Source organism: Ammospiza nelsoni, chromosome 5 (assembly GCF_027579445.1).
Source record: "Ammospiza nelsoni isolate bAmmNel1 chromosome 5, bAmmNel1.pri, whole genome shotgun sequence".
Classification (NCBI taxonomy): domain Eukaryota; kingdom Metazoa; phylum Chordata; class Aves; order Passeriformes; family Passerellidae; genus Ammospiza; species Ammospiza nelsoni.
Window position 1 is genome coordinate 61,958,228 of NC_080637.1, and position 16,132 is coordinate 61,974,359.

Genomic DNA, 16,132 nt, shown 5'->3' on the forward strand with positions numbered 1-16,132 from the left:
GGAAGATGCTGAAAGTCCTCTCTGCTCTTTGCCAAAATTCTTCATGTCAGTGGTGGAGCAAAGGAAGCCCAGTCTGTTGTGGTTGAGCCTTTGGTATCTCCAGTGGTGGAAGCTCTCATTGAGGCTTTTCCTGTGGCTGGGATATTCAAAACCTTCCTTCGTGGCTTTGCTGCTACATCAGAAAAGTTGAGCTTATGCTATTTTGTTTCCTGGTGTGTGCAAGCAGGAATTGACTCTCTGTCAATTAACGAGGGATGAAATGAGCCAACAAGCCCAGAGTTTATCAGAGTGAGACAGAGAGGTGCATGTGTACACATCAAGATACTGATATAAACCTGATGAAAATGATATAAATAGGGTTATATAAACCTTATTTTCTCAGGATGCCAGGCTACACAGTTACTTGATGGATCCTTTCAAATAAAAGCACTGCTAGTAGCGTAAATGCTAATGTTACATTTCTTACAAACATTGTATTTGAGATATGCAACAAAGCAAAAAGGCCAGTAATATTTTGAAAAATATATAATAATTTTAGGCACACAAAATATGAATAAACATATTTTTCATCCTCCTCTTCAATCAATGCTTTAATTGAGAAGGCATTGATATTGTAACAACGTCTCTTCTGTTGTTGATGCTTTAAGGAGCTAATGACATCTGTTTAACCAAGCGTAAGGAAGAGCCAAATTATAGGATAATCTGTATTGTTTATTTTATTGCTTCAAATAAAGAACTGAAAGGTGATGAAACTGGGCAATTAAGAAACAAAACAAAGGAATATAGTTTGCTGATGCAGTGAAATACTGCTTTAGCAATGGGTGGAGGGTCAAAATATGTGAGCCAAGGAACCTTGCATGACTCTTGCATGTAAAAATATCTTCAAGTATCTAAAAACTTTCACCTCTTGATATGACCCATTCTGATTTGTTTAACCTTGTAGAAAATGCAGTGGCTTTTGATCTTCAGAAGGGGTTCTGCTAGGAGTTAAAGACAAAATCTGTAACTAACTAGTCAAAGCAGGACAGTTCTAGTGGAGCCTGCTAAATCCTTTGGGTTACCTGCATTCCTGCTGTATTTCACACACATGGCTAAAGGGTGAGGACAGAGCTAGCCTGGCTGGCAGTAGAGCAGGATACATGCTTAGGATGTTCAGCAGCAATCAGAGCCTTTAATGGGAGTAGAGGATTAATTAATTCCGATCCATACAGACACATTGGCTTCTTGTGCAGCCAGAATCCTAATTAGGCAATCAAATCTTTTTCCTTTCACAGTGACCATTGCTCCAGCTGTGCTCTAACTCTTTCCTCTCTTTATTTGCAAATCTCTCTCTATTTTACAGCAAAAAAATTTACATACTTTGGCAGGAAAACTTCCTTCTTTTCTTTCAATTTTTCCTGTTTGCATCTACATATTTGCATATCTGCTTCTGATGTTCTATAATCCCTCAACCTTCATTTTCAAACCCTTGTTATGAAATGAGATCATGGCATCTTCCTCAGCTCCTTTATTCCTCTAACCCAGGGTTGCTTCACTTCTTTTCCCCCCTCCAGCCCTCAGCCCCTGCTGGCTCAGTTAAATATACATGTGCTCTTTTCCTCTTTGTTCCTTCCTTTCCCTTCACCCCTCTGTGGCTGCTTTTCTTATGTTGGCTTTCACCTCTTTGCTGGCAACACTAACATTTTAAAATCTTTCCTAATTTGTTATTTTTGCGCATTGTCGTGAAATTAAATATCTTGGAAAGGAAACATGGGTTGCCCCACTCGCTGCAGGAACAAACTCATTGGGTGGGAAGGCTGTGTATGGAACTGAAATCTGTGCTGGGAAAGTGCTGAGGAGTGGTCCAGCCCTCTGGACTCTGTGCTGTCAGTCTGGTCTGAGCAATGAAAGTACATCCCAGATTCAGCCCCATGGTTAACCTCAGTTTTGCTAAGCCACGCTACTGCAGCAAAGGCTAAAATGGAGTGCCAGTACTTCCATGTCCTTTTGTTCTGGGTAGTGACCAAAACCATCAGGAGCAAGATCCTTAGTGATGGGAACTGAGACACAAATCCCTGGAATTCACTGGGATTCTTCTCTTAGTCAGCAGGGACACTGAGAGGTCACTTGTGTTTCATAACCCTTCCCTCTCTTGGGGTATTATCAGAGTCCTAATCCACTGGTTAGGGTATCCCATAACTCTTGAGTTGGGGCTGGTATGTGGCTTTTTTCTGTACTTACATCTGTCCTGACATTAATTTTTTTTTGATCTGTTGTGTTACTTTTTTGAAGATGGCATGAGATGTTATTAATTATGACTACTGTTTTATGCTAACCACTACATTGATTTATGGCAAAAAATGGGCGCTATATAACTGAGTTCCTATCAAGATGTAATTTCCTTGACTAACCCTAGTTGTGAGGTTTTCTCCTGGCAGTGGCAGTAGCAGATGAGTTTCTGCCAAGTATCTACAGACAGTCTTTGCAGCAGTCCTCACAGAGATGGCTCCATATGCTCACTCTGGCCTGCAGAATCTGCTGCTAGATGACCTGTTCAGTTCTATTTCTCTTTTTTCTTTCTTTTTTGTTTTGGTCAGGTGCCTTTCACTCCTCTCTTCTAAGGAATAAAGAATAAAAATTTCAAATTACTCTATATCTCCTTCTCAGACTGAGACTGAACTTTATTTTTGACCTTCCTTTTACCCAAGATTGACTGGATTTTGTTGTTTTATTTCAGGTCACCGGTTTCTTCAGAAGATCAAGGTAAGATCTGTTTTATAGATTCTAACAGCATATTAAAAATGAGACCAAAGACTAGTGAGTAAGCTCTGTTTTAACATAGTTGTGGTGGAGAATGATAGTTTTTTTATAAAAATGAAACTTTGATGTTGATGAAACTTTGTTTCTGTAGACATTAAGTGCTTGATCATTTGGTTAGTTTAATTGGGACTGACAGAAGTTGTTGAGTTATTTGTAAAATGAATCTTGCTTAATCAAATGGAAATATTGCTGGAGTTTACAGTTTATTCATCCAACTGTATATGGCTTCACCTGTGGAAAATGTGTGGCTTAAAGGACGATACAAGTTTTTGCAAAGATAAGCACATCTTTTATGACTGTCATAGGTCAGCATCTTTTTCACTGAGAGGGGAATGCATTGTGTTTTAAAGGCTTAAACACACATTATCTTGGCTTACCAGTAAAGTCAGTGTAGTAGGACAGTATGGAGTTTAGGGCAGCTAGGCTCTTCTACATGGAAAAATCTCACAGCGTGAGTGGCAGGTTATGGCAATATGTTTGCTGTGAGGGAGACTTGAAGGATCTGATCTTTCCCTATGACCTAAAGAGGGAATTTGTGATGACCAGCTGCTTAATAATGTGGCAAACTTAAGTCCATCTACAGTATATAAATATATGGCTACATTGGTACTGAAATCCAGAGACATGCTCTGGAGGGGTGGTAATTGCATTGCCAGAGTTGCATAAGGAATGAGGAACAAAAAAAGGGAGACTGACTGAGACAAGAAAGCTCATCATGTGTCTCTGAACTGGGAACACTCTTTTGGTCCAAAAAAGAAATATCTGTTTTCTTCTGACATCCAATTTGTATGCAGTCACACAATCAGAACATTTTCTGGCCAATACTGTAAGCATCACTCAAGAAAGATCCAGATGGGAATAGTGAGGACTGTTGCAAGTGGAGGTGTAAGGAGGTCTGAGCCTGGAAGTGTGTCACTGAACTATGCTCACTTGGAGTGTGGAGTGACTAGTTAGGTATCAACCTACATTGTCCTTGGCTCCAGCCAAGATTTTCAGCCCACTGGAACGGCTCTCAAACATATTGTCATTAATAAACTCTCTTCCATCTCCTTGGTGAGTCCTTCCTCAGTAACAAAGGTTGTAAAGAAAGCCATAAAAGTGAACAAACACGCAAGACCAAAGATATATCTGGCCCATCTAGTCCATTCCTGGTGTCTGGTAGCAGCAGATCCTGTGACAAATAAAAGTATGACACTGGCAGAAGTATACAGGTTTAATTTCCTGGTATGCCCTATTAGATTTTTATGATTTACAGCTCATTGATTTTGTGAACCAGATGGAGTTTTCCTGTTTAATAGTTCATCTGCTTTTTACCATGACCACAGCTTCTAATATTCAGCACAGGACTGTGAGAAGTTAGCAGTATACCTCATGTCTCCATCTCTCAGAAGAGATTTGAAATCATTATGGTCTAATATACTATTTCAGGACCTGGATTCAAGCTGCATCTCAGTGCATAAACCTGTTAGTGATGGGCTGCTCTTGCTATTTCATTTCCCTTGCATTTACTCTATTGCTTCATCTTTATCTATTAATGGAGCAACAGACGGTGTGTATGCATTTCCTTGTGTGTCTTGAAAGGTTAGTATTTCATGCTGTCAGAATGCTTTTCTTCTTCCCACTATTTTTATACTATTCGAGTTTTTGACAAAACCTTCCGGTTTGCCATCTACCATCTGCTGCCATGGTTTGGCTTTTCAGGTTTGATCAACATCTCTGAATAGCCTCTTCCTTGCCTTTCTTCTCTTTCTCTCACAAGCAACCTCTTCTGAAATGCAGAGTGAAAGGCCTTGACCAATTAGTGATGTGACAGTGCCAGTTATATTACAAGTTTTGTGACCATGGAGTTTCTAACTAGGTTTGTCATCCCTATAAATATGTAGGAGCTTCTCTCAAGCACAAAAGATTTCCCATTCCCCAGTGACTTTTCAGAAAGAAGGGACCAATACTTGAATTTCCTCTATCCCACTCTGTCAGCTACAGAACATGGTAAATGGGCCCAGTCCTGAAAGGAAAATGTGATAAAAAGTGCTGTGGGTGTTTTAGAGTCTAGAAGGTTCTCAGTCCACTGAGACTGCATGTGTGGAGCCATCTCAAATTAGCCTTAGATCTCAAATCTCTTATCTAAACAAAAAAGAGGGTCCATGAGAGAGCTGAAAACTTCTCTCTGAATTGCCTGTCTTTTATAGTGTTTATGCAGACGTCTCCTGGTATATTGCTCTTGGAGTATGTATCTTGAAATCAGTTTTGAGACTTAGATATTTATTAATAATCAGTACACAACTGTGTACCTATTCAATATGTTAAACATTTACTTTTCTTTATAAGGCAATAATGCTTTGGGCTGCACAGTGAGGGAATATCCAACAGTGGAATAATGTACCTTCACTGTATCTACATTCTGCCCTGTACTACAGCTGCTCTTCACTATTATGGACCATTCTAGTGCTGATTTTCTGATGATGTGATATGTTGATCATTACTGAGAAAAGGCTCTTTCCCTGTTGTGTTGGATCTTTTTTTTAACCTCCCTCTTGGTTCCTGATCTTTGTTTTGTCTGCTTTAATATTCAGTTGTCACTTTTTCTTCTACTTTTTTTCTGTGGGGTTTTTATTATCATCCACTTCTTGCTTTTTAAATGACTCTTTCCCATTGACCACAAGGTTGCATTCTGCGTGGATTTTTGCATTGTGCTCCTCACCTTGGTTTCTGAATGTCCTGCTTCTGCTCCAGTGTGGACAGACTACTACAGGCACAGTGGGAAACAGTAGCTGCAGCATCTGTAGTGTTCTAACAGACTTGTACCAGAATTAGCATCTAATGTGAGTGGCACTTCCATTAATCCCTGACAGGACAATGCATTATGCTGTCTTGACAAGGGGTGAAGATAAAGCACCATCTGTCTGGGACTGGGCATCTATTGAACAACTGTAACTGCACACAAAGCTCCTTGTTGTGGACACGTGTTAGAGGCACCTTTATCAGTTACAAAACAGGCCCATTTTAATTGGCACAGAAAGGGAAAGAGCACTGCTAGAAAATCCCAAACTTCAAAAGAAAAAATACCCAAAGCCTCTTAAGGTTTGTGTCTTTGTTCTTGGTACAGGTAGCTAGGAAATAGATAACTAAAGAGTGAAATCCATCAGCTTTTTCTTTCTTTCTTTTTTTAATAAGCAAAAGGAGTAGAAAAAACTCCTAATCCTCTAATGCTCTGATTGACAAAATGATACAAGCCAAGTAAATCTTAAAGCCTACCAGTTAAGACAGGGGATTGATGACTCTGAATAAGGACCTGTTCAGCCAGGTACACCCTGGTGCAGCTCCATGGCCTGCAGCCTTGGAAATCAGTGATTTTCTTTGGGTTTTGGAGTTAGATAAGACTCAACAATGGACAAGTGCCAGGCCCACAGAAGACCTGGAGACCTGGTAGATGTCATGATAGAGGGCCAGGCAAGTCATCTTTTAGTGAAGGATATCACCTGCTACACTTTTGCTGTATAAAAAGTCCTGGTGACATGCCCAGGAGATCTGACACTGTTGGAGATTATTGCATCTATTGTTTCTGGAACAGGAATGGTAGTGTGATGGGAATGCAGACTTCTAATACATCATCTAATACACACTCATTGTCTGGTTATCCACTGCACACTTGTTGTCTGGCTATGGTGAGGTGAATGGCTGAGTTTTACCAAACCCTTCATTCACCCAGCACCTTTCAGAGCTGCACTGCATTTTGTGTGCACACTGGATCATGCCTTCCCCATTGGTATTTACAGCCACCCTGCAGAAATCTGCATTAAATATTCACATTTGTAGTTTCATCTGGCCAAAGTTAAGTTTTCTCTACTATTCTTTGTTTACCTTGTATGTTGGGGTTGATTCTTCATCATCACATAAACAGTTGAAGGAAATGACCTTAAAAAGAGTACAATGAATTCTATTTCTAATTCAAGTATTCTGAAAAAAACCCCAGCAAACTCTTGAGTGTTTCTATTAATGGTGTAGGGGCATTGGTGTGTTATTTCTGTCATGGCAACTTGGAGCTGATGCTGCTCAAGAATTTTGTGTCTGACTTCAAACAGAGGAGCCTTGCCTTTGATGGAATTACTCAGTTTTAAGTAGCTATACTAATGCACCTCAAGTAGCAGGCAACCAGAGCTTAATCCTTACACACCTGAGTTGCATCCTGATCAGGAGACCAGAGGTTTCAAATATTTATATCACTGCTCTCCTATTTACTTCTCTATAAACCAGCAAGTTTGGGCTTTCTGCCTAGTTTGCTTCGAGCAGATGTGTGGTTTTGTTGCATCAGCATTATTTCTGTGGTTTAGGGTTTGTGGTTTTGGCCATTTTGTGTGTAATAGAATCAAAATTCATGAGGACAACTGAGAAATTAAGACAAGAGGGAAATAGATTCAGTGGAGCAATTTTGAAGACAGTTAATTATTACAAAGTGATAATATTATACAAGAGATTAAGATAAAGGATGGGTTTTCTGCTTGAAAAGACAAATAGGAACACTCAGAGGTCTTTCAGATTCTGCCAGGTGCTGGTTCCATGCCATGGAGTCACTCCATGACTTGGAATCATCCAGCTTGGATATCCTACACCTAGGAGGGATTTGTGTAGAGCCAGGAGTGCATTAGAAGTAAAGTGAGTTTATAATGGTGACTTCTAAATTATTCTCTATTAGAAAAAAATTTCCACAGGGATTGCTTGGCATGGGTTCAGACTGGAAGTTTTAGGTGGGAGGTGTAATTCTGTCTCTGGAGATCCCTCTCTGAATAGAGAGAGCTGCTATCTGAGTTATAAGGAAGGGACTGATCAAGTGTGTGCATGGAAGGCAGTGGTGGCTCCATCCCACACAGGAAAATGCTTTGCTCTGCAGTGTCTGCTCCTGCCTTGGAGGCAGAAAGCCCTGTCCATGCTGGCATTTGCTCCAGCTCCATTAAAGAGAGGAAATCTAAACACATGCAAGGAGGAAGATGGTTGCAGGAGTCCCAGAAAGTAGCACAAGAAGGAATAGCACTTCCTGGAACCTCTGATAGATGGGATTTCCTCTTGCCCATGGTGGCCTGTGGGAATGCAGATTTCACTCTCTTGGCCTCCTTTCTTCTTTCTGGAGCCACTCTCCACTAATCTTGAGAGTCACAGTCTGCAAAGGGATGTTTTCTATAATTTTGAAGCAGTCTGCCATACTGATGAAAAGGATGAGCAGGGTGCTGCAGATGAATCCAAACATCTCAGTGCTGGTAGAATTAAAAAAAAAAACAAAGATAAAAAAATGAATGGCTATTTTATACACCAGAGGCCTTCAAAAGAGAGTGAGGAGGTGCTGTATTCTTCATGGTGATGCTGCAGCTGTTTACCCAGCAACAAATTGAGATGCTGTGGAATGCTTTTTCTGTGCAAATTAAAGAGAGTATGGGAGGGGTTTGAGGGAGGCTCTGGACTGCAGGTATTTATTTTGATTAATTAGCCACTTTGGGGAAAAAGCCCTCCTGGACAGTGTTTTGAAAGTGGCTGTAGCTGAACTAATAATGCCTTGGGGATCTGCTCTTGGGTTGGTTCATTTTCTTGTCAGTTCAACAGAGGCTGGTATTGATGCAGACCCAGGGTCCCCCTGGTAAGAGAAATCATTCTGTGAAGGCACAGGTCTAGGGCTGAGGGAGGTCCTTTCTGGATAAAACCTTTAAAAGGTGCCTACACCCACCCTCTCATCATATCCAAGCAGTTTGAGGGGTCAGCAGGTGTCTGAGAGGGAGATGTGGGCATCTGTTAAAGTAATAGATGAAAACAGAAAAACATTTATTTCACCATGTCCACTGCTATTATCCTTTTCCCCTCTGGAGGAAGTATGAGTGAGGAAAAAGTTGTGTGACTTGGAGTGCTTGTTTTCAAGCAGAAGCTCTGGGTAACCTTGCAAACTACTTTGCTTCTGGCTTTTTTTCTGATGGAGGTTGCTCATGGTCAGATAAGAGTGGCAATCACTTCACCCACTGAAGAATTTGGCTAGAAAAAATATTCTTGAACTGAATTTTGAATTTTCCTCCTGTGAAGCCCTAGCTTTTTGAGGAAGGGTTATTTAGATATTGCCAGGCAAAAGCACTGCAGCCAGACCTGCAGTGGCAAAAACCTGAAGGGAGAGTGCTAAGAGTGTCTGTGATGGGAATGCTCCACAAAGACAGAGAAGAGGAACAGTGTGGCCCACAATGCTTCTTTTTTGTTGTTCTATTTATTTTCAAATTAGAAATAAACCACTGCCTAATTATTTTGCCTAGACTTATCTTTCTGCCAAAGTAGTGCCACTCTATTGGTAAAATTACTGCATTAGTCAGCCAAAGTCTTCCCTGTGATCTCACTTCATCAGACATTTTCTTCCACTGCATCACTCCTGAGAATGACATAAATTGTTGTCTTGGTTTAAAAATAAATATGGTGGAAGGGAAAAGGAAGGCAAAAAAGTGATGATGTGAGCCAGATGGTGCTTAGTTTATCTGTGACTGTTCTTTGGGGTTATGAACTATTTACAAAAGAAGTCCCTTTTTTTTTTTTTACCATCTTTTCCTTTTGTAAATCTGAGTTAAATGGTCTTGCAGCAAAAGTTCAACATTAGGGTATGAATGCTTTCACTCCTAACTATCGACTGCACTCTCAGCTCTGCACTGGTGCCACATAAACAATTCAGGTTGGACTCTAATTGGCATCAAAGTAGCTTTAAACTAGTCTGAGTGAAAATGGGGCTTTAAAGGGAGCTTGAGTGTAATTTACATCTGCTTGAAAGCCTCTTTATCCTTCCAGAGTTGTATGAAGGGACTTCTGTGTAAGTGAGAACTTGGCCTTTCTTCCTCTTCAACAAGCATGTGTGGCTATTTTTGCCTTCCCCTCCCCTCCTTCTCTCTTACCAGTGTTTTGGTGCAGTTGTTTGAATTTTTAAATTCTTAAAAGGTAAATGTTCATAATGCATATTTATAGCCACCTGAGTAATGATTGATTTTTTTACATGTTACATTTTTTTCTTATTCACAAGTTATGCAAACAGGTGCAGTCAAAACTGTGTCAATTCTCCAAATCTGCATGGGACGCAGTGCTTTTGTAACTAAAGGACAGCCCTCAAACATTTTAGAAGGGTTTTCTACCTCTTTATCCAATCCTAGAAATAGATGTCATTGAGGTATGATTTATTCAGAGGGCCAGCAGACTTCAAAAGTGTCTCTCTCAAACCCCAAGAGGATGTGTGCTAATGCAGGTTTTCCTGTCCAGGTGAAATAGTTGAAGATACTGTGGGAAGACTTTCCAGGTGTGTGTGCCTGGCTGCTGCTCAGCTGATGTGCTGCTGAGCTCTTGGTTGCTGCAATGTTGGTTTTCTTGGTCTCTTTGGAGTACTTTGAGCTCTCAGGATCTTTATTTTGTTCTCTTTCATGGAAAAAGTGCCTCACAACAGAGCTCTTGTGACCTGCCTAGACTGATGGTGTTGCTTTCAGGTTCCATAAGAAGCCCAAGACTTTTTTGAATTTGAAAACCTGTGGAGAACTCTTGTTTAACACCTGTTTCTTTAGGGCAATGGTAGCAAGCAGATATATTTTGGAAAAAATTAAAATTCAATGAGTCTTTGCTTTATTCAGCACAAGGGATGAATTAGGCAGGAAACCTCTAAACTGCATCTAGTTTTTGCAGTCATATTTCCATCATGCTTCTTCTGTAGTCTATGGGGCTTCTCCAGCAAATTCAGGAACATGTTTCCATTCCCCGTGAATGCAATATAGTGAATATTTTAGTGGATATAGTGAATATATTCACTATTTTCAGGGAATTCAGTGAATATAGAATAAGTGATATATGGTGAATATATATCAGTGAATATAGAAGGGAATATATTTCAGTGAATATAGGGGATATCTTTTCAGTGAATGTGGAAGAAATGTTTTTACCATTTATTTCTGGATTTTTTTTTTGCCAGCATCTAGAAGGCCCCTTAACCTGCAAGGTTTCACTTCTGTTCCATTTTTTCATGGTTTTCAGTTGTCACTTCCACTACTTGTGGGTGCATAAAACACATGAAGAAAAATTTAATTGCTCCTTTCAGTCAGCTTATCTTCAAAGGAAATATTTAATCATCATCAGCTTTGGTGAGACTTGAGATTGTCTGTAGATCAAAGACCTGTGAGCTCACAGTCATTCCAACAAAGCACTATTAGTTTAGCAATTTAATTTCTCAGTTATGTAGACAGTTTGGCATGTGTATTTTATAGGTGGTTTGTGTTTATTTTTGTAACTTTAAAGCAGATAAAATGTTGGAAAGAGACAAAATTTTTGTAAAAGCTCAAGTGCAGAGATTTGTAACTTCTCTTCAGGGATCCCTAAAATTGTTCAATGGGATTGTTAGGCCCTTCAGAAATACCAAGTGAGTTCACTGCTCTGTGTCTTAGGTGCCTGTTTCTCACAGTCCTCTCAGAAGGGAAGTAATCCATAAAGCAATTCTCTGTGGTACTCCCCACCCTTTTCATCTGCAAGGCTGAAGATCATGGCTAGAATAGAAAAAATAACAGTTCTGTACATTTCTGGATAAGTTATATTACTGTCAGTTTGTCATAAACCCTTTATGAACAAATTGTTGTTTACAGAGAAAATAGTGTATTTCTGAATGGACTCCAGTCTTTTGAGAGCATAGCTTTTGGAGTGATTGAAATAGAAGTTATTGATTTCTTTAAAACTGGTGAGAAATAAGTCCCAAGGGCTTCTTTTGTTATCTTTTCTCTAATGCTGATCTTTAACAGCTCAGAGGACTCCAACTGTGTAAAAGTACTCTTCTAATCAGGGTCAACTTTTAACTTCTCCAGATGTAAAGCAGTAATTACTTTAAATTTCTGACTCTATGAATTACACAAAGGCTAAAACAGCAATAAAGGGTTGGAAATGTTCTAGAAGCTAATGATAGTCCAAGTTAAGTTTAATAACGCTCAAAAATCTGATGATGTCACCTTCTCCTATAGTTTCTTCTCCATTATCAGCTCTACAAGGTTTGAATGAGGCAGTATTTTATGAGGTATTCCTTAAGAGTTCCCCTGAGCACTCTAGCAGGAGAGGGTGGTGAACACTGACACTCAAATTCTGGGCACTCCACACCAAAGCTCTTGTATTTTTTATTAGCTGCCTCCAACCAGTAAGAAGCATTCAGCACTGAAATGCTGATGGCATATCAATTCCAAATGCTGAATGAGTGTATTAGATGTGTCTTAGAAAGGGCTGGACAGGTGCAGGCATTGTCTGTTAAATGAGGTTTCTGCAAGGAGCTGATCACTTCAGATTATCAACTCTCTTACTGTGTCTTTTGAAAGAGCTAAAGGTTTCATGAGCCCTGATTCTACTTGAGATCAGAGAATCACAGAATGGTTTGGATTGGAAGAAACCTTAAAGAACACCTAGTTCCAACTCCTCTGCCATAGGCAGGAATGCCACTCATCAAACCACTTTGGTCAGAGCACCCTCCTCCAACCAGGTCTGGAGTTTTTGCAGCTGAATTCTGCCATCATTTCCCATGTGCTTAAATACTGTCATGCTCTGATTAGATGCATTGGTACCCCAGTATTTTTTAACTCATGGTAAGATGCATTATTGCAAATAATATTTTGCTGTCACACTGCATTTCATTCATAGGTCTATAATTGCCTGCATTTAAATTATGAATATGACAATTCCTTGGTGTGGTACTTATATTTTATAACATAGTTTTAAATAATTCTGTTCCCTTCTTTCAAAATTTTTAGATCTTCACTAGAGAATTGCTTCTAAGTGTTGAAAACTTCCAAGTTGCTGTACATTTTTATCAGCATTCCTTGTGGCTTAGTTGGTACAGAAGTAGTGGTTTCAAATATGGCATTGAAAGAGTCGGATCAGCTGTGCAGTCTGACTAATAAAATCTGGAGGATATTTCTGGTTTATGAATAACTTTTACTCAAGTGAAAAGACATATTACCCTGTACTACTGACAGTGGCAGGCTGTAGAACCACCCTGTTCTTTGAGATTCTTTTCAGTGCAGACCATCTCCTTTTACTGTCTCACTAATGATTATTCAACTTAATATCTTCCATGTCAACCTACTTTAAGCCAAGAACCTTGTGATCTTGAGATATTACTTACAAGGTTTTGTAAGAACTTTTGTCTTCATGTTCCTTCTGAAAGTGTTTGACCACAAAGTTTCTGGTGTGCCTAGTAACCCTGTATCTGTCCTTGGTGTTAAACTGATCAGCAGCTTTGGTATTAGGAGGAAATTTTTCTGCAGGGCACACAGGAAGGGGTAGCTGTTTGAGGTTTTTCCATGCATGTGATGCTTCTGAGAATTTTCATGGCTTTTGAAGTGAGCAATGCCACTCTCCTGCTGCATTCTTCTGATGTGCTGCAGTCGTGGTCTTTGCCCGACATTGATGAGCCATTCTCATTCTGCACCTGATGGTGTATGAGGAACTGAAATGTCCAAGACCATGAGTATTGCCTGGTGCTAGGAGTATCACACCTCAGAAAACCCTAAAAGAAGACTTCTCATTTTGCTCCTGTTTGGTTGTCATTCCTGGAGGTGATCAGACATGTCCTCTGGAGTCATGTCATTCTGAAAGATGCCCTCTGCCTTAGTTTGATTCTTAATTTAGATGCTGCAGGTTGGAGGTAATTTTCTCTAGAGCTTCTTTAGTCTGTGGAGCACAACATGAACTGTTGCAGGGCAAAATAGGTTATTTTTTATGGAGAGTTATTTTGTCTTCTGACCATCCAAGCAACCCTGTGAGACCGCTCAGGCATCTTCAGCCTCTGAAGTAATGGAGTATGAATAGTTCCCTCCTCCTTTCTCTGATGCCCAGAGACTGACTTTTTTTAGTCAGTGTAATGACTGACTTTGCAGCACTCTTTTAATGGTGCTGGCTTCACATGCAGAGCCAGAGAGAGCATTTGTTATTTCAGAAGTTAATTTTGTCAGGGAAACAAAAAATATTTGTTGTAACTCAGTGACATTAACATAGATTTTTAGAATATGGAATAAAAATAGCTGTTTCCAATGGAAGCAGTGGACACTAACACAGAAATTAGATGAGTGATATATGCCCTAGGAAAAGTATTGTTTTTAGCATGAAAGTGTGCTAGTACTTGTTTATCCTGTGTCTCAATCTCTATTAGCTTGCAGCATTACCACAATTCAATTAGCAGCCTTTTCAACATGGCTTTTTTTTTCTGTTGGTGCATTATGCACCTGTATCTGCTCAATAATAATTTATGAGAGGTGGAGAGGGGCATGTGTGTGAGGGGGTTTGTTTTGGTGTGGGTGGTTTTCTGGTGTTTGTTTTGTTTGTCATTTTTTTTGTTTGTCATTTTTTTGTGTTTACTGGTAGGCCTGGGAACGGTGGGTTTTTGTTTTTGGGTTTTGTGATTTTTTTGGGGTGGTTTTTGTTTTTGTTTGTTTGGGGCTTTTTTTTTCTTTTTTTTTTCTTTTTTTTTTTTTTTTTTTTTTGTGTTTTTAGGGGTTTTTTTAATGAAGATTATTTTCCAAGTTGGGTAGTTAGAGCTTTACTGAGGAGGCAGCCTGGGGACCGAGTGCTTCCTCAATACTAGAATAGAGCACCCCACTTGCCAGTTTTGCCAAGCTGTCACATCAGCAATAAAGGTACTTGCTAAATAAATACAAAAGGCAATAAAACACTTTTATTAGTAATGAGAAATGCTTTTCTTGGGAGAAACTGAGTAAACAATGACTTGATTTTAATATTAATTAAATCAAGTGATTTTTGACACATCTTTAAGACCTGAAAGTATATAATATATGATAAAACAGTGACATAGTCAATTTTATGTATTATAGCAGTGGTGGAGTGTTGTTTAGAAGAAATAAAACAATTCTCATTTTAATGCTTCTAATTTTAAGCTAACCTGGCTTTGCATGTTAACAGCATTTTTCTCCAACTTCTCAGTCTGCTCTCTCTTGTCAATGCCATCTGCTTGCTTGCTTCACCACCTCTTTAACAACCAGGTGATTTTTGCCACCTTCACCCTCCTCCTCAGTATGCCCAGCAGCCCCATTTGGGTTTATGGGGTTAGTGTGCTAAGCAATATTCATATATTTATGTAAACACACTCCTGATTCTAAAGAACCTTTCTCCATTTCTGGCTCAATAGCTTCTAAATCTTCCTCTGCTGGGGCATACATCTCTGAATTATTTCACTGGTGTGTAATCTCTTGTTATTCCAGCTGGTTTTGTTGATCTGTAATGCGTTCATTTATCCAGTAGGTTCTACTGTAGCAAAGCACTTAATTTTAAGAGTGCAGGTAGACTTGGCGTGAAAAGAATGTAATTAGCTCAAAGCTAAGCACTTGCCTAAATGCTTTGCTGGATTTGAGGCTTAGGAAAGAGATGAAAAGATTGGTCTAATTATGTTGAATTTGTTTTAGAGCTGCTTTGTCCTAATAGCCTTATCACCAGACCACTTCTGATTATGGATTTTTGGTGTAGAAGATTTTTCACATCTTGTCAGGCTTTTCATAGAATCTCTCTCTGGTTTTTTTGAACTGTAATCTTCAGCGTGGCTTGCATAAGAAAATGTATCACTGTCTCTCAGGAAAGTGACTTAGGGAAGCTAGGTCTTAAAAAATTGGATGTTGAAGGCAATGAAAAACTCATGTCACCAGTTCATTTGATTTTCACATATGAGTTGTGCAAAATATTTATTCTTTAGGCTACTGCAAGTTCAGACTGCCAAAGCCTAAAGAATAAAGGTGTTAGTAAGACCAGATTGACCAAAAAACCAGAGGGAAATAGATAAAGCAAATGACATGAGTTAAATTCTGCTTTGCTATTAATTTGGGCTGAGCAATTGTTAGAACTATTGGGAAAAAAGAAGTATGTCAACCACTGAAAATAAAAAGTGAAGAATTTTTAGCTCTTACCTGCTGGTGTTTGCTTTCTTCCATTCCTAAAATCTGTGTGTACTCGCTCTCATAGATGCTGAGGGTTCTTTTAGGATTTGGTTTAACTCATGGTCACTGAAAAACTGCCCTAAATCTAAAGCTGCAAGAATTGCTGCTACTGCTTCCTCCAGACAGGCTTAGCTGGACTGGGGTTTTGCTTTCCCAGTGCTGTGTGGCTGGGGCATGAGGCATTACTGAGACCAGAAAGCTACATAATAGCCCCAGGTGTTTTCAAAGAAAAGGACATTTGTTGAGTTGCCTTTGAACATCCTTCCTCTTCTGCAGTGTTTGGCTTGGATGCCTTGTCATTTCTGAAGGTGTAGCAAGCTCATCATGGAATTCCCACTCTACAGTTTCCTGTGTATTATTTTTTCAGAGGCAGG

General features: G+C 39.5%; 1 protein-coding gene across 6 annotated transcripts in view; it reads left to right on the plus strand.

Moving 5' to 3' along the window:
* The window catches only part of DGKI (diacylglycerol kinase iota), a 199,444-nt gene that overhangs the window by 167,610 nt on the left and 15,702 nt on the right, over positions 1-16,132 (plus strand). For all 6 annotated transcript variants that reach the window (XM_059472537.1, XM_059472541.1, XM_059472540.1 and 3 more), the window contains one exon: positions 2,717-2,742. In XM_059472537.1, the coding sequence (XP_059328520.1) occupies positions 2,717-2,742 (26 nt within the window). The remainder of the gene's footprint in view (positions 1-2,716; positions 2,743-16,132) is intronic.